The 18,863-nt window shown below is 34.2% G+C and overlaps 2 protein-coding genes across 2 annotated transcripts in view; one reads left to right on the top strand and one right to left on the bottom strand.

The window, feature by feature from the left end:
• Window positions 1-18,863, top strand: part of LOC127976343 (zona pellucida sperm-binding protein 4-like) — a 191,339-nt gene that overhangs the window by 91,216 nt on the left and 81,260 nt on the right. The gene's annotated exons all lie outside the window — the stretch shown is intronic.
• Window positions 1-18,863, bottom strand: part of LOC127976340 (1-phosphatidylinositol 4,5-bisphosphate phosphodiesterase beta-1-like) — a 63,293-nt gene that overhangs the window by 18,302 nt on the left and 26,128 nt on the right. Inside the window, exons 4-12 of the mRNA XM_052580701.1 lie at window positions 14,117-14,257; window positions 13,329-13,408; window positions 11,418-11,471; window positions 11,261-11,336; window positions 9,585-9,685; window positions 8,602-8,768; window positions 4,448-4,594; window positions 1,696-1,853; window positions 781-863 (exon numbers count right to left, since the gene is read on the bottom strand). Of these exons, the coding sequence (XP_052436661.1) occupies window positions 781-863; window positions 1,696-1,853; window positions 4,448-4,594; window positions 8,602-8,768; window positions 9,585-9,685; window positions 11,261-11,336; window positions 11,418-11,471; window positions 13,329-13,408; window positions 14,117-14,257 (1,007 nt within the window). The remainder of the gene's footprint in view (window positions 1-780; window positions 864-1,695; window positions 1,854-4,447; window positions 4,595-8,601; window positions 8,769-9,584; window positions 9,686-11,260; window positions 11,337-11,417; window positions 11,472-13,328; window positions 13,409-14,116; window positions 14,258-18,863) is intronic.

Here is an 18,863-nt window from a genome sequence, read left to right as displayed (position 1 = left end):
ATGAAAAAAAGAATAATAATTATTAAATTTTTTTTAAATTAAATTAAATTAAATTAAATTAAATTTAATTTAATTTAATTTAATTTAATTTAATTTAATTAGTTTAATTTAAACTCATTTAGGGGTAGATTTTGAATACTGCAGTGCAGAATAGTTGGTAATAAAATGAACTAAACCTTATTGGCAGCTAAAAGCATAATAATGGTTAAAAATAATCTAAAATAAAAAAATAATATATGAAATAAAATAGCATCTTAATTTAAATAAATAAAATCTTAATTTGAATATGGCAAAAATAAACAAAATGTACTAAACTCTCACTTAAAGCTGAAAGCATAATGAAAAAAAAGAATAAAAGAATAAAATGAAGAATAAAATATAGAATAAAAAATGTAATTGATTTATGGGGAAATCTTCTAAATATGGTAAATGGTAATATGGTAATACATAAAATGTCCCAAACCCTAACTGGAAGCTGAAAGCATAATGAAATAAAACATAAAATAAAATAAATAAAACCATAATTATAATAAGTCTCCAAATGTAGCACCTGGCAATGTTCTCATGCACATCATTCTGGAGACTACATCTACAGTGATGTGACTGAAGTGAAATTCCAGCATGTCATCTCTGATTTGATGTAGAAAACGAAGTGAGCCAGCGCGTGTGACATCTCACAAGACAACAGTGATGACTGAAAACAAATTATGCATCTCAGAGACACTTCTAATCGCTCCTCTCCTTGTTGCCATAGTTGCAGTCGGCAGCTTCTACACTTACGAGTCCACATGATTCTCGAAGGACAGGATGACAGGGAACTGAGACGTCTTAAAAGCACACTCTGCTATGGCTTCAATCACTTCCTGGAAAACAAGAACAGATTGCGATGAATTTAGTTTTTATCTGAGTAATTTATCTAACAGGACATATGTGGAATAGCTCAATTTATATAGTTTATTTCTCTTTTAATGCAGTTATAATACTAAATGAATAGGCATAGCTGATTTTTATTATTGTATTTTCTATTTAACTTGTTACTGAATGCAATGTACTTTATTAAGCTTTGTTTTATTATATAAAATATATATATATATAAAAGAAAATAAAAATAATAACAAATTAAGTGGAATTCCGCAGAATAGATTTAGATATAGCATGAAATAAAATGTACTGAGCTCTTTGTGGAATCTGAAAATAAAATAAAATAAAATAAAATAAAAATGAAAAAAAAAATGGGATTAAATTAAAATAATAAAAAATTAAAAAGTGAGATCAAAAGAAAAGAAAAGAAAATTTATATTTGTCGGTTTAGACTTAAATATGGTAAGAAATAAAACGTACTAAACTCTTTAGAATCTGAAATTAAACAAAACAGAATAAAATGAAATAAAATAAAGAATAAATTCTAAAAAATTTAATAAATATACAAAACTCTTATTGGAATCTGAAATCATAATCAAATCAAATAATTATAAAAATAAATTAGCTTTAATAAAATTAAATGAGCACTCACAGAGCTGTAAAGTGAAGATTGGTTTTGTATGGAAATGTGTATCAGTCAGTGAAAAAATTACTTTTTTTTTATAGAAACGTCTCCAAAAGCAGAAAATAGCTCTGAGTTAAGCACTACTTGACAGCGTGCACTGATGAAAGGCTGTGTGAGAACTCAATGTGAACCTAGCTCTGGTGGGTCACCTTGAAGGAGATCTCTGAGGTCATGGTGAAGCCGTGTGTGATGACGGGTTCCTCCTCCGCCGTCCGGCCCTTCCAGCAGTCCAGCTCCACACAGCGACATCCAGACAACAGCGTCTGACGGTACATCTCTACAGAGGAGCTCCCCGCGAGCTGCCCGGCTGACAACACACACACACACACAAGCTTACTGCATGCACTCAAATATGCAAATACTTTATTTGAGTTGAAAGCTTGTTTCCACCATGGAATCAAACAAAATAAAAAATGTTATTCTGATTTTAAAAACTCTGAATTGCACATTTAAATTATATGTAATTCTGAGAAGAAAAGTCTGAGTTATGCGATATAAAGAAAGAAGTCGAAGATACTTTTTTTTGGCAAAAGAAAGAAAAAAGTGTACAGATGTAGAAGTCAGAATTCCCCAAAAAACAGAGAATTGCTAGATTCTCAAAATGATGTGAAAAAAATTCTGAATTATGAGATGTAAACTTAAAAAATAAAAATGGGTTTGCGACTTTTTAATCTAACAATTCTGATTTTATAAACTTGCAGATCTGTGGGAAAAGGTCTGAAATGCATGACATAAAAAATAGGTGGAAATGTTGTTCTTACCTTTTTTATTCCGAACTCAGAATTCAGTGAAAAAGAGAGTACAAATGGCAAGATGTATATTCAGAATTTAGAAAAAAAAGAGTTACATTTGTGATATTTCAACTTAGAAATCAGAGAAAAGAGTTACATTTGTGATATTTCAACTTAAAAATTAGAGAAAAGAATTACATTTGTGATATTTCAACTTATAATTTAGAGAAAAGAGTTACATTTGTGATATTTCAACTTATAATTTAGAGAAAAGAGTTACATTTGTGATATTTCAAATTAGAATTTAGAGAAAAGTTACATTTGTGATATTTCAACTTAGAATTTAGAGAAAAGAGTTACATTTGTGATATTTCAAATTAGAATTTAGAGAAAAGAGTTACATTTGTGATATTTCAACTTAGAATTTAGAGAGAAAATGTTACATTTGTGATATTTCAACTTAGAATTTAGAGAAACGAGTTACATTTGTGATATTTCAACTTAGAATTTAGAGAAAACAGTTACATTTGTGATATTTCAACTTAGAAATTAGAGAAAAGAGTTACATTGTGATATTTCAACTTAGAATTTAGAGAAACGAGTTACATTTGTGATATTTCAACTTAGAATTTAGAGAAAAAAGTTACATTTGTGATATTTCAACTTAGAATTTAGAGAAAAGAGTTACATTTGTGATATTTCAACTTAGAATTTATAGAAAAGAGTTACATTTGTGATATTTCAACTTAGAATTTAGAGAAACGAGTTACATTTGTGATATTTCAACTTAGAATTTAGAGAAACGAGTTACATTTGTGATATTTCAACTTAGAATTTAGAGAAAACAGTTACATTTGTGATATTTCAACTTAGAATTTAGAGAGAAAAAGTTACATTTGTGATATTTCAACTTGAACTTAGATAAAAAAGTTACATTTGTGATATTTCAACTTAGAACTTAGATAAAAAAGTTACATTTGTGATATTTCAACTTAGAATTTAGAGAAAAGAGTTACATTTGTGATATTTCAACTTAGAATTTAGAGAAAAAAGTTACATTTGTGATATTTCAACTTAGAATTTAGAGAAACGAGTTACATTTGGGATATTTCAACTTAGAATTTAGAGAAAAGAGTTACATTTGTGATATTTCAACTTAGAATTTAGAGAAAAGAGTTACATTTGTGATATTTCAACTTAGAATTTAGAGAAAAGAGTTACATTTGTGATATTTCAACTTAGAATTTAGAGAAAAGATTTACATTTGTGATATTTCAACTTGGAATTTAGAGAAAAGAGTTACATTTGCAAGATTTAAACTCAGAATCCTGAGAAGAACAGTAAAGATTGTGAAAAAAAGTCAGATTGCTGTGATAGAGTAAAAATGGCCAGATGTATATTCAGAATTGAGAGAAAATAACTTACATTTTTTGATATTTAAACTAAGAATTTAGAGAAAAAAAAGTTACAAAAAAAGAGAGTAAAAATTGCAAGAAAAGTCAGATTTGTGAGATAAAAAGTCACAATCACCTTTTCTATTTTTATTCCATGGCAGAAACAATCTTCGATAGTATGGACTGCATTATGATACTTTCATGTTTTTTTGTCCTTTTTTGATTCTTCTTATGTGTTTTATAAACAAACAAACAAAAAACAGCAATATCATACTGGCTTGAATGTCATAAAGCTGAACATAATGAAAACAGTAGATAGATTTTTGGGTGTGCTGCTCCTTTAAGAACACCGGTTGCTGCGTGTACTTTAGCAGCATTGTGTGTTAGATTGGTACATTAGCAGTACATTGACCATAATTACATTCATTATTCATTTCCTCTTTGTTTCTGCGGCTAGCATGTTCTCAGCTCCCTCCCCTGATAATTGCTTCTCATGTGACATAATGCACTTTATCGGAAGTAGACTTTAGAATACAAATGTAAAGGCACTAATGCATATACAAAAGAGAAAATAATCAGATTTGGAATTATGATTATAGAGAAACACAGATTCCTCTCACACCCTGTTTTTCTCCTTAGCAGCTTTATGCAAACTGACTCAAATAAATTAATCTATTAAGCAGGTGCTATAAAAAATTAAATGCATTATTATAACAAATTATCTTATAAATTTTGTATTTGCATTCAGATATGAGTGTGTGTGTGTGTGTGTGTACCTGTGAGGTAAGTGTTGTGGGACGAGTTGATGAAGTAATGAGAGAGAGGGAAGCTCATGTCTTCACTCTGGTCCAGTTTTTCTGGAGGAATGACACTGTTCTCCTCACTGATCAGATACCTGGCGAAGCCCTCCGCTGAGATCTGCCCTGTTACACAAATCAGATCAAAAACATCATGCATCACATCACATTTCAGCAGATGAGACCATAAGCATCATTTCAGGAGTCTCAAACTGCAAAATTGCATTCAAACCCATTTGACATTGTTGTATTTTGACTGTTACTAAGGTATCATTCAAAACGTTTGGTAAGGTTGGTAAGATTTTATAATGCTTTCAAACAAGAGTCTTCAGCTCATCACCTAGGCTGCATTTATTTGATAAAATACAGTAAAAACAGCAAAATTGTGTAATATTATTACAATTTGAAATAACTGTTGTCTATGTGGATATCTGTTCAAATTTAATTTATTTCTGTGACGCGCGGCTGGATTTTTAGCAGCATTACTCCGGTTTTTATAAATCATTCTAATATGACGATTTGCTGCTCACAAAACTTATCGATGTTGAAAACAGTTAATATTTTAGTGGAAACTGTCATGCATTTTCCTTTTCAGAATCCTTGGATGAATAGCAAGATCAAAGATCAGCATTTCTTTGAAACAGAAATATTATAACACTTTTGATTCGTCACTGCTAAATAAAAGCATTCCCTTCTTTCAGCAGCTGAGATGCTAGTGTATGAAGTTCATTACAGTAGAGTGCTATACATGCAACAGGGTTGATTTCACCTCTGTATATTAGCACTGTCTTTCTCTCTTTTGCAGCTCAAGTAACAGCTCGTCTCGTGGAGTAAATTAGCACTGCTACTGCAAACAGACTTCAAATTAAACTCAAGCAGGAGATCAGCACTGGCGGCTGAAGGGAAGACACTCGGGACGAGCGTCCCCTGTGACTCAATCTCAGCAGCACTTTACATTAATTAAAGCTGTTCTTTGCAGAGCTCTGGAGGTAATTAACCGTCACTCGTTTTCTGGTGGTGAGGATCGCCGGCGTCTCTTATCACTTCTGTGCTAACAGCCTTTGATTTGCACACACAGAAATAACATCAACCACCTTGCTGTCGTGAACAGGGAGGCAAATGGCTTTAAAGACTACAATTAGTGCACACTGTTGAAATCCAGCGATTGTCCTGTCGAGTTCAGTGGAGAACGAAAGAACAAGATAACGTCTGCATCTTAAGGTGCTTTTCAGGACAGTTAGATTGCACAATTGAATCGTGTTCAGATATGATCATCATGATATTTTGAGGAGCGTTTATTTCTTCATCTCTCAATCCGCAACGGATTGCATTGCATTATATGTTCGGATCATTTCAATCTCATCTTACTAAGACCATATATTATAGAGTGATGACTGATATTTATATAATTTTACAAAGATCTCATTGATTTACATTACAATCATAGAATTATCATCATCTGCTGCAAATTCCACATTTCTGCTCACTTTCATTCTCTGAATGAAAGTGATCTTTATTTTCCTCCATATTCTCACTATATTAGAATATATGAGGCATAAAAGCCTTTTGATACTCAACAAAAAAGGAATATGAAACCTTATTTCTCAAGATTTGTTTTTACATCGTGTCTAATAAGCACCTCATCTCCAGGGTTTATTGACTATCAGACAATGAATGTTGTACGGATGCAATGAAATCTTGCAAACGCAGCCTGCTTTACAACCCGATTGTTCCTCCAAATCTACAATCAATACCATGCAAATATGAGCGTCTTGTGTGTCTGGTGTTTCTGGCGTGGGCGGTGGACTGTCCTCTGCCTGTCTCGGAGAAAACAGAGTTGTAATCTGAATGACAGCGAGGTGTCATGTTGAACCGGCAGCTAAAAAACCCCAGATGATCCTCCTCATCCATCTCTGGCTCCTCTGGACTCATTGTGCCAATAATCAATCAGCCGTCTAGCATTATCATCTCGTGACCTGATCTCCAGTTTGCCCGCGGAGCCTTGTGCTCGGAGATATATAAATAAGCCAGCAACAATGCATCTCATGAGTTACTGCTGCTGTGGCACTGAAACAGAATGTTATGGAGGTTTGTTATTCTTTCTGCAGAATAAGAAACTCAAAGGCTGTGTTCCAAAATCAAGTGCACTTCCTCGCTGTCCGCCCCCTACGCAGGCAGCTGCCTTATAAGGACATGTCCTAACTGAAACAGATACTAACAGTTAGGTCCAGATATATTTGGACACTGCAAACATTTTCACCAGAACAGAATTGAAATACAACAATGAAAACTTTTAAGATATGATTCAAGGGGTTAAACAAAAATATAGCACTCACTATTCGAATTCTATTCTTAAAAGAATTTGTTAAATCTAAGCTAACTGATCACTTATGTATCATTGCTCTTTTGTTGTTTTTGATTTCTTCCATTCTCCTCATTTGTAAGTCACTATATAGGATAAAAGCGTCTTCTAAATGACTAAATGTAAATGTATTTCTTAGGAATCAAAACCATTTTTATACACAGTTCCCCCTTTTTCAGGAGCTCAAATGCAATATTTATTTTTAATTTTTTGTTGAGAATCCTTTGAAGTCTAGACTCATGGACATCAGCAGAGACCGGGTTTGTTCTTCTTTGTGATGTTTTGCCAGGTCTTTACTGAAGCGGACTTCAGTGGTTGTTTGTTTGTGGCCCTTTCTGCCTTTAGTTTTGTCTCCAGCGAGTGAAATGCAGCTCAATCGGGTTGAGGTCAGGAGACTGACTTGGCCATGTAACTATGGTCAGCAGCTAATATATATATATACTGTATGGACCTGGCTGCTAATACTCATTTAATTAGTGCTTATAAATGAGATAATAATACACAAATATTAGATAAAATATCCACTTTTTGATCTGTCCACCCATCCATCCACCCATCCATTCAGCCATCCATCCATCCATCCATCATACATCCAACCATCCATCCATCCATCCATCCATCCATCCATCCATCCACCCAACCATTCATCCATCCACCCATCCATCCATCTATCTATCCATCCAGCCATCCATCCATCCATCCATCCATCCATCCATCCATCCAACCATCCATCCATCTATCCGTCCATCCATCCATCCATCCATCCATCCATCCATCCAACCCATCCATCCATCCATACATACATCCATAAATCCAACCATCCACCCATTAATCTATTTATTTCTATACTTTTCCGTTTAGAATGAATTTGTGTATGTGTACGTATATTAAATAACTATTAGTATTTGGTTTCCTCATTATTTGCTCCGACATCATATTTTCAGCATATCATTTAGGACGTTATCTAATTAATATTCATGACCCTGTGTGCTGATTCGCTGACAGACAGCGAACCTCCTGAGAAAGACGAAATCACTAAAAATATCTGACAAAAATCTTTATATTTAGATAATGCAACAATGTTTCAAGCCTAAGTATTAAACTTTCATGAGGAAAAGTCTCAAATGTGACTGATGCTTCTGAAAAGTGACATGTTTTCAAGCGGCATCTCAAATGAGCGTATATTCATGGCAACAGACCTTTAAATCGGATGGGATGCATTGCTGGTTGAATCCCGAGGTGTTTGTCATTTGAAACACAGGAATTCATCAGTGTTTTAATGCAGCTGTCAATCAACAAGTTTGGTGGAAAAACTAATGAGGGATCAGATTTCATATTAGTGCAATGGCGGGAACAGACGGAGCCTGACATCATCATCTGCTCTTATAGAAATGCAGCACCTCATAGGAAAACCCTCCCATGTAATTATCAGCAATTAACAATTACACAGAGATGTCTATCATCGATCGATGGAGAAACGGTCTACATCTGCGGTCGCTCTCTGAGAAAACGGCATCCGGCCGAGAAAGTGGAAATGGAATTAAAAGCTGCAGCGAAGTGGAAGATTTTCACCAAACTTTCCGGAAATTTTGATCTGCTTCTGACACAAAACATCACATGACTTCAGAGGAATCGCACTACAGTGAATGAGTCTTTTTGTAACAATGTTATGGTGTTCTTAAAGTCACTATGACCCCCCCCACAAACATTGAGCCTAATTATAAACTGACTATAAGTGTATGGAAAAGAAACTGAGAGAATAATGACAGACCCTTCTGAATCATCGCTGCGCTGGGCTCGAACTTCTCCATGAGCAGCTGGGTTTGCTCGGGTTTGAGCGGAGGGTACAGGATCTCGTTCAGACGCGGGTCTCGCTGCTTGTTGTTGATGAAGTCTGTCATCTGATCCACCGTCAGATAGTTTCTGCTCTTCGCGCCGCTGGAGAGAGACAGGAGATCCAGAAGAGAGCATACGGTTTACAGTCATAATCATAACACACATGCATCATCCCAGCATGCAAACCACACAATCACTATCAGCAAGGTGGATTTTCTTCTAAAGGGACATCTTGGTTATGATCAATACCAATTATGTTTCATCAGAATTTTTACAATTGTTGCGCCTCCAACTAATTAAAACACTATAATGCACTCGTCTCATAAATATCATTCCAACATGACTTGAAGGCAACATTATGTAGTAATACACAAATGCATACGTGCATAAATAATTACACTGAAAAATGTGGAAAAAAAATTAGATAAAAATTCATGAATGCATAAAAACTGAAAAAAATCTAGATAGATGTATAATGCATAAATAAAAGATAAATCAAGAAAAACTGAAAAAAAAACCAGATGGATAAAACAATAGATGAATAAAAAACATTAAAGTGAAAATTAAAACAATTATAAAAAGAATACACAGAACAATTAGATGAGTAAATAAATGGTAGACGAATAGATACAAAGAAAACAAAGACAAACATAAAAAGAGTGTATAAATAATACAAAAAAAAAAAAAAATATGAATAAAAATGGAAAAAATAGACAAATAAATAAATGGATGGAAGCAGATAACTAAATACAGCAATGCATACTAAACAATTAAATTCGTAGATACAAATAAACCATTATATAAAAATGTGAAACCTGAGCAGGTATAAAAAAACCTGACAAACTTATTATTTATTTTTTTAAATTGAATGCATCTTCAGCTACAGCATCAGCTGAAAATGGCTCCATGAGGACTTACAGATCAGCAAATATTTGGTTGATCTCAGATCGCGGGCAGAGGTTGTTGATGAACGATTTGTAAACGTCAGCCGTCATATCCTCCAACGGGACGGAGTCGCTCTGCAGAGACCAACGAGATCAGACCAGATCAGATCATGACGTTAACAAGCACTCTTCAATCTGACGCAGCAAAAACACAGAGACTGAACCTGCCTTTAATAACACGTGGTTTCATATGAACGGAAACACAAACTGAATTCATCATTTAATTAGCTCATTTCATCCTAAGAGGCATCTAGTTCACCTGACAACGAATCGATTGGTTTGTTACGACCAACTCAATAACGTCAGCGAGCGAACATTACTCATGTCGTCCACAAGCTGTCAGACGCTCATCTCTGAAGGAACATTCAAAACATGCAGCTCTCGCCCGCGGCTGACTATTGCATCACCGCGCAAAACACAAAAGCAGCAAACAAAGAAGAAAAAACTGAAGAAAGGATGTGAATGTGAGTGAGTCAGAGGCGGAGGAGAGAGTAACACAGTGAGGATTTCTCATTAGTTCCACACTTCTCCCTTCCCGACTCTCCTGAGGCCTTTCAGCATTGTGGATTTAGAAAATCTCCCCATGTTCAACTCTCAAGCTTTAAATTGGCCGTAAAATGATAAAGCAAACCAACAGACCCCCCTTGATGCTAGGGATTAAAAAACAAGGGGGTAAACAGAGAAATAGGTCAAATACTGGATAAATCAATCAATAAAAAGATAAAATAAACAGATATATAAATATAAATAAAAAAATAATAGATTAAAACAATGTATAAACAAATCAATAATGATAAAACCGAAAAACATAAATGAATTAAAATAAAACAAAAAATAAGCAAATAAAAAAGATACTCTCTCTCTCTCTCTCTCTCTCTCTCTCTCTCTCTATATATATATATATATATATAGAAAAATAAATAGATTAAAATAAAAACAGATAAATAAATAAATAAATGTATAAATAAAATGTATAATATAATTACAGATGATAAATAAACAATAATTTAAAACAATTTAAATAAAACATTAAAAATAAACAGATAAAAATAAATAAATAAATAATAGATTAAAAACAGTTAAATAGGTGAAAACAATGTATAATCAAAACAACAATGATAAAATAAAAATAAACAGATAAAAATATATATAATTATATATATATATATATATATATATATATATATATATATATATATATATATATATATATATATATATATATATATATATATATAACATGAACAAATAAATAAATGGATAAAAATAAAAAACTAAATATTTAATATATATATAATATAATTAATATGTACAAAAATAAACATAATTGAAATAAAATAGACAAAAATAACAGATGAATACAAATATATTTAAAAAATCACTAATTAATGACACTTTCTCCCTAAGGAGGCCTTTTAACATTCTTGATTTGTTCCTATGTTCAGTTTTTAGATTTGCCGTAAAATAATAAGGCAAATAGATTTCCCTTGATCCTGGGAGAGAAAACGTAAGATGTCATTTGTCAGGTGGTGTTCCTTGATCCGAGAGCACACATATCTGGTAAAAACCCACAAACTGATTCCTGTGGAAACATGAGGTCTTCCTGTCTGCCAGTGGGATTCTGGAGCGATTAGCCGAACACATGCTCACCCGGCCGGCCGGAAGATTGCAGCTCTCCAGTGCCGTCTCCACACGCTTCCGGTCCGTCGAGAACATGCGGAAGATGCTGCAGAGAGACAGAGAAACATCAGAGGAGGACGTTCTCGTTTATCACCTGACACAGACGTGGAGATGGATGCTGGCTTACTTTTTCACTGGGATTCGACCCTCTTGATTCGTCTGCAGTTTGAGTCTCGTGAAGCTGGAGAGAAAACAATACCATGGAAAACTACATCAGTCATTCTCAGGAAAGCGTGTGTACATTACATTAATGCATTTAGCAGACGCATTCAGGCTATACACTATGTGTTTTTACCAGTAGGTGTGTCCCCTGAGAATCGAACCAACAACCTTTTACACTGCTAATGTAATGCTCTACCACTGAGCCACAGGGACTTACTGATTGTGTTTGGATGTATGTATGTATGTATGTATGTATGTATGTATGTATGTATGGCTGGATGGCTGGATGGAGGGCTGGATGGATGGATGTATGGTTGAATGGATGGCTGGATGTATGGATGTATGGTTGGATGGATGGATGGCTGGATGTATGGTTGGATGGATGGCTGGATGTATGGATGTATGGATGTATGGTTGGATGGATGGATGGCTGGATGGCTGGATGGAGGGCTGGATGGAGGGCTGGATGGATGGATGTATGGATGTATGGATGGATGGATGGATGGTTGGATGGATCGATGGATGGATGGTTGGATGGATGGATGGATGGATGGATGGATGGATGGATGGATGGATGGATGGTTGGATGGATGTATGGATGTATGGTTGGATTGATGGCTGGATGTATGGATGTATGGTTGGATTGATGGCTGGATGTATGGATGTATGGTTGGATGGATGGATGGCTGGATGGCTGGATGGAGGGCTGGATGGAGGGCTGGATGGATGGATGTATGGATGGATGGATGGATGGATGGATGGTTGGATGGATCGATGGATGGATGGTTGGATGGATGGATGGATGGATGTATGTATGGATGGTTGGATGGATGGATGGATGGATGGATGGATGGATGGTTGGATGGATGGATGGATGGATGTATGGATGTATGGATGGATGGATGGATGGCTGGATGTATGGATGTATGGATGGATGGTTGGATGGATGGATGGATGGATGGATGGATGGATGGTTGGATGGATGTATGGATGTATGGTTGGATTGATGGCTGGATGTATGGATGTATGGTTGGATTGATGGCTGGATGTATGGATGTATGGTTGGATGGATGGATGGATGGATGGATGGCTGGATGTATGGATGTATGTATGTACGTATGGATGGATGTATGGATGGATGGATGGCTGGATGTATGGATGGGTGGATAGATGGATGGATGGCTGGCTGGATGTATGGATGGATGGATGGATGTATGGTTGGATTGATGGATGGATGGATGGCTGGATGGATGGATGTATGGATGTATGTATGGATGGATGGATGGATGGATGGTTGGATGTATGGATGTATGGATGTATGGATGTATGGTTGGATGGATGGATGGATGGATGGCTGGATGGATGGATGTATGGATGTATGTATGGATGGATGGATGGATGGATGGATGGTTGGATGTATGGATGGATGGATGGCTGGATGTATGGATGTATGGATGGATGGAAGGGTGAATGGGTGGGTGGATGGATGGATGGATGGTTGGATGTATGGATGGATGTTTGGATGGATGGATGGGTTTGCTTTGTAATGCATCTTTTAATGCTTTGTATAACCATTGTATAACCATTATACATTATAACACTTTTTTCATTGTTAGACTTTTAGAAAGTGTAATGCATTAAAACACACAACAAACAAACCTTAATATTCTAATGCATTTTTGGTTACAATTATTTATGAAATCATATAAATGCATTACAGCATGCATTATGAACACATTTATAATGCATTACACACAAAGGCATTAAATGTGACTTTACATTCTTTTAAATCCAGTACAGTTCCTGACAATGACTCACAAACACATTTCAAACCCTGATGGAAGCCGGTAAATAAATGTGAGCATCAGGTACTCACGCTTTCTCCAGACAGGACTCTCGACCCATGTTCTGAGCGAGCAGGTTTGACGCCAGACTGAAGAGCTCATCCGCCCACTCCTTCATCAAACACAAAGATATTTCATTTAAACCACCCACCACAAAGAAGCTTTTGTGAAACTCAAGGTTCTTTACAGAACCATTAAGAGAAGAAGGGCCCTATCATACACCCGGCGCAATGTGACGCAAGGCGGCGCAGTGCAAGTGTGTTTGCTAGTTTCAGTTCGGCTCCGTTCGCATTTTCCTGTCCAGCGCCACGTCGTTTAATTAGCAAATGCATTTGTGTCCATTTGTGCGCCAATGGGTATGCCAGTCTAAAAAAAGAGTGGTGTTCAGGTGCATTGCTATTTTAAGGCGCTGAAAATAGACTGCACCATAGAACAACTCAAACCTGGTCTAAAGTCTGGTGCAATGTTTTTTCTTTGTTATTTAAAGAGCGTACATGCTGCTTATTAAACACAGGGACGCACAGCAGCACAGAAACATGCCAAATATAAAAAAAATAAAGGATTGCCTACATGTCATATTGGATAGTCATTGCATGTATCGGAATTATCTATTGCTCGCACACGAGCAGCTACGTTTCATCTCGGAAACGTGCTCTGTCTTTGCGCTTGCCAAATTCCGCCGTGTAAATAGCAAATCCGTCATGGCACGAGTGCAACTGGCTCTTAAAGGGGATGGAAGATGAGACTCTGATTGGTTTATTGCACGTTACGCCCAAAAAAAACCATCTTTATTTTTAAGAGTGTATCTAATCACACACACCTTGGCGACGTCTTCCTGGAAGGCCATGAAGTTGAGGTACTGGATGTTGACCATGTCTGGCCCCGTCACCACCGTCAGCATCCGGTTCTCTATCCGTCCCACCAGATTCCCCACGTCCAGCAGCTCCCGCAGCTTCGCCTCCTGAAGGAGAACCGCAGGAATGAAGACCGCTGCCATTAAACACGCCAAGACAAGACTCCATCTGAGCTGCTCTACAGCTGCTCGTGATGACGGAGAAACATTCAATACAGCAGCCCGATATCAGACAAGACAAACTATTAACTTTTTACACTGAAATTGATACATTTTATATCATATACATTTAGAGCAGACGCTTTTATCCAAAGCGAATGAGGACAAAGCAATCGAAATCAACAAAAGAGCAATGATATGAAAGTGCTATAACAAGTCTCAGTTAGCTTAACACATAGCAAGTAAAAAAAAATTATATTTATAATTATATAATAAATAAAAAGAAAACAGATAGAATAGAAAAAGAATAGAGCAAGCTAGTGTTAGAAGTCTTTTGCTTTTGTTAATCGTAAAAACAAATAGATCGAATACAAAAAGATTCAGATTATATATATATATATATATATATATATATATATATATTATATATATATATATATATATATATTATATATATTATATATATATATATATATATATATATATTATATATATATATATAATTGTGATACAGATGATAAACCTCAAATGTTTTCTTCTAAAATACACAAAGTAATTAATTAATTAAATACTACTGATTAAAATTACTATAAGACTCACTTTTTTATCACACAAAAATAAGAAAGAAAAATGCATTAATATAAATAAATAATACATGAATGAACAGATAAGTAGATAAATATATTAATAAATATAAAACACAATGTATAGATTGTTAAAATTACTTCAGAACACTTGGGTGCAACACTTTTTTATCCCCAAAAATGTAAAATGTATTCAAATAATTAATATAATGATAGATGAGTATATAAATAAACAAAAAGAATATGAACAAATAAATAGTAAAACTACAGCAAAATTATCTGCTAAATAAAAAATTGATTAATTAATAAATAAATTAATAAATAATTTAATTAATTAATAATGAATGTATAGATATATACATAAACAGGCAGGTAGACGATTCATAAATAAAAATAAAATAAACAAATAAATAAATAGATACAAATCTAGCAAACTAGCTAAATTGTTTTCCTCTAAAAAAATCAATCAATCAATCTTACAAAATAAGCAAAAACATAAATTTATTAAGTAAATAAGTAAACATATAAATACATTAATAAATAAATACATTCTACCTCACTTTTGCTTTTGTTATATTTGAACGACACGTATACAAAAATAACCCAAACTGAAATATATTAATATGAACAAGCTTGTGCATGTCCATGCCAGTTGTCTCATATAAACCTGGAGCAGAAAGATGAAATCAGCTCTGTGTGTTTGTGTGCTCTGTTCCCGTCTGAGTGGGTGTTTGTTGGCCAGAATCAGCTGCAATGTGGAGCCCATTTCCAGCCAAAAAAAAAGCCTGTGTGTGTGTGTGTGTGTGTGTGTGTGTGTGTTGCAGAGAGTGTTGGTCAGGTAGAGAGCAGATCTTTCATCTGTGTGTCGCTCAACAAGTGTTTCTCATGCAGCTGTGCAACAGGTGTGTGTTCGGCTCTCAGCTGTCAGTGACTAATTAAAGCCAGCGCCACGACTCTCCAATCAAGAGCTGATGTGTGAGAGCCATTCATCTGCGCTACAGCAGAACCAGTGCTTCAACAAATATAATCAAGCCTGAAAAACACCACCAAACACCAAACACCACTGGAGGACTGAGAACCAGCCAAAACCCAGAGAGCATCCGAGCACAGCGCCGAGAACAAGCGAAGAAAACTAATCATTGAGCAATTTCAACATCATTACAAAATATATATGTATGTGTTGTACATATAAATTCTATATTATAAATAGAATCAAATAAATCACTTTATTCTTGCTAAATTCTGACTTTAATGATAGACCCAGATTACAATAAAACATGATGCTTTTTTATCATTTCAAAGTAAAAGGTAAAATTAAACATATGAATATAAATAAATAAATAATAATAAAAAACTAATACATAAATAGATGGACAAATAAGTAAATAAATAAAACAAACCAAACCAAAATAAAATAATGTATTATATTTACTTTACTATCATTTACTTTACTTTTTTTCTCATTCAAAAGCAAACAAAAAAAATGTTAATAAAAAAAATATATTTTTTTTACTTAATTCAGGACGAAGATTTTACATTGAACACTTTTTAACAAAAAAAATAAAATAAATGATTGTCTACATAAAATCTAACTAAATTTTGCTTTAAAAATTACTTTAAGATCCAGATTTTACATTGAGTGCAAATGTATTTTCATAAAAAAAAAAAAAAAAAAACTAAATATATAAATAAGATTTTATAATTTTACAAATGTATAAATGTATTAATTATTTTAAATTAACTTTTTTTCATCATACAAAAGTAACCCAATAACATTTTGCTTTTATTTAACTTAATTTACGGACCCAGATTTTAAATGGAAATTTATTGCAATGACTCAACACTTTTTTTTTTAAATAACTAAATCTAAAAATAACCCAAAAGGAAATGTATTAACAATCACAAGAAATGCATATCATGTGAATGCGATGCATGTCAGCAGAGACAAATTGAACACACATAATCAAGGGTCTGGATGTTTTCATGAGGAGAAGTGAAATCTCAAAGCACACGAGAGCACAAGAACTAATGGGGAAAAAAGACCTGATGGTTTTTTTCCATCAAAAACAAAAATGAGTTCCGGCTGTGACTCACAAAAACAATATGCCCACAACACACCCAGAGGAAAAGAGCGCTATTACAGCATCTAAATCCATCACGCTCCGGGAGCTTCACTAATTTCAGTGTGGCTTCACCCAGTAATATTACAGCCTCAATTGTCTTCTCACCACTTCAGGGGCCAAATGATTGATCGGCGCCACCAATGTCTGGATCCAAACTAGCGTGTGCTAAATGATGCTCATAAATATTTGATTCATTCTGAAAAATTTGGGGAAGTTGTGGCCTAATGATTAGAGATTCAGACTTGTAATCCAAAGGTTGTGAGTTCAAAATGTAGCATTCCATCACTTGCACAGCAATGAATCCACTGCAGTGAACGGGTGCCGTCAGAATGAGAGTCCAAACAGCTGATAAAAACAGTGCTGTGGATTATTTGGACTTTCATTCTGACGGCACCCATTCACTGCAGAGCATTCATTGATGAGACACTGATGCAATGCTACTTTTCTCCAAATCTGATGAAGAAACAAACTCATCCTGATCTTGGATGGCCTGAGGGTGAACACGTTTTCACCAAATTGTCATTTTTGGGTGAACTATAAGCATAAGTTTAATGTCCTTCAGGCCGTTTGGACCTATAGTACAGAACCTGCAACTGTAAATTATGTAAATATAAAAATATATTTAACAAAACAAATTATACATCAAAAAACAAGAAAAATTATTAAATAAAAATAAATAATAGTATTATAATTTAAAAATATAGTATAGTATTATAATTATATAAAATATGTAATTATATATATAAAATATAAAAAATATTATAATTATATAATTATGTATATAAAAATCAAAATAGTAATAGTATTATAATTTTAAAAAAATTACTCAATAAAACAAATATATACAAATATATTAAATTATTAAAAAATAATGAAAAAATTCCGAAAAATAAAATGCTAAAAAATAAAAACACTAAATTAAAGCTAAATAATATAAACAACTATTGTAATATTTAACTGTCAAATTAAAAAATCAAGTATAATAAAAAATTATAAAATATATTTTTTAATGATTTTAAAAGTTAAAACATCAAAAACATCAAAACTTTTATTTTGGCAGAAAGCAAAGGGAACCTTTAAAGCTTTTGCATGGGGAAAAATACTAAAATATTTATAACACTTACACAATTTTATTCTAAAATTTGTCTGTGATCATGTTCCAGTGAAGTTCTGTTTCCGGCAGGATTTTCCTGGTTTTGGCCCCGGGGCCCCTGCAGCCAGACTACTGTTAGACTTTCACTTAAAGTGCTTTCCTCCGACAGCATGACAGACGACACACGTTCATTAGTGAAAGCCGTTGTGTGTACAGCAGACACGAGCTCTGAATAGCACATGAATAATACATGCAGTTATTGAATATTAAATTGACTCTTTAAAAGGGGAGTTCTGTGTCAGCCGGACAGATGTGTGCTAAAAAAAGATCAAGCCTGTAAATAGCCTGTGCATGCTGCATGATCATTTTCATTGCATTTTATTTTTTAAGTATGAAAAAACATATTTGCATGTATTATTTTTCATATTTTTATGATGCTTTCTTGTGCAAAAAATCAACATCATGATGCAAGCATGTTCTTGGCTCATCCAGCATGGCATATATCTGATAAACGGCAGTCTTCAGCATGATAATAGTCTCAAACACAGATTCTGTATCATCATGTGAGGTCTGTGATTCTCTCACGTGCGCTTGTTTCATGCAAATCTGTTTTTTTATTCTCTGCAGGACGCCGGGTGAAATGAAAGGTACTGCTGAGAGCAAAATCTAAATGTATCTGCAGACCTGCATATATTACAGCTGTGTTCATTTCTCTCTCTGTCTTCAGGAATCCAGCGCTGCCTGGAATAAAACAA

The sequence above is a fragment of the Carassius gibelio genome, chromosome B17 (assembly GCF_023724105.1).
Source record: "Carassius gibelio isolate Cgi1373 ecotype wild population from Czech Republic chromosome B17, carGib1.2-hapl.c, whole genome shotgun sequence".
NCBI classification, from domain to species: Eukaryota; Metazoa; Chordata; class Actinopteri; order Cypriniformes; family Cyprinidae; genus Carassius; species Carassius gibelio.
The sequence above is the reverse complement of the archived record's forward strand: the minus strand, read 5'-3'. Positions and strand labels throughout refer to the sequence as shown.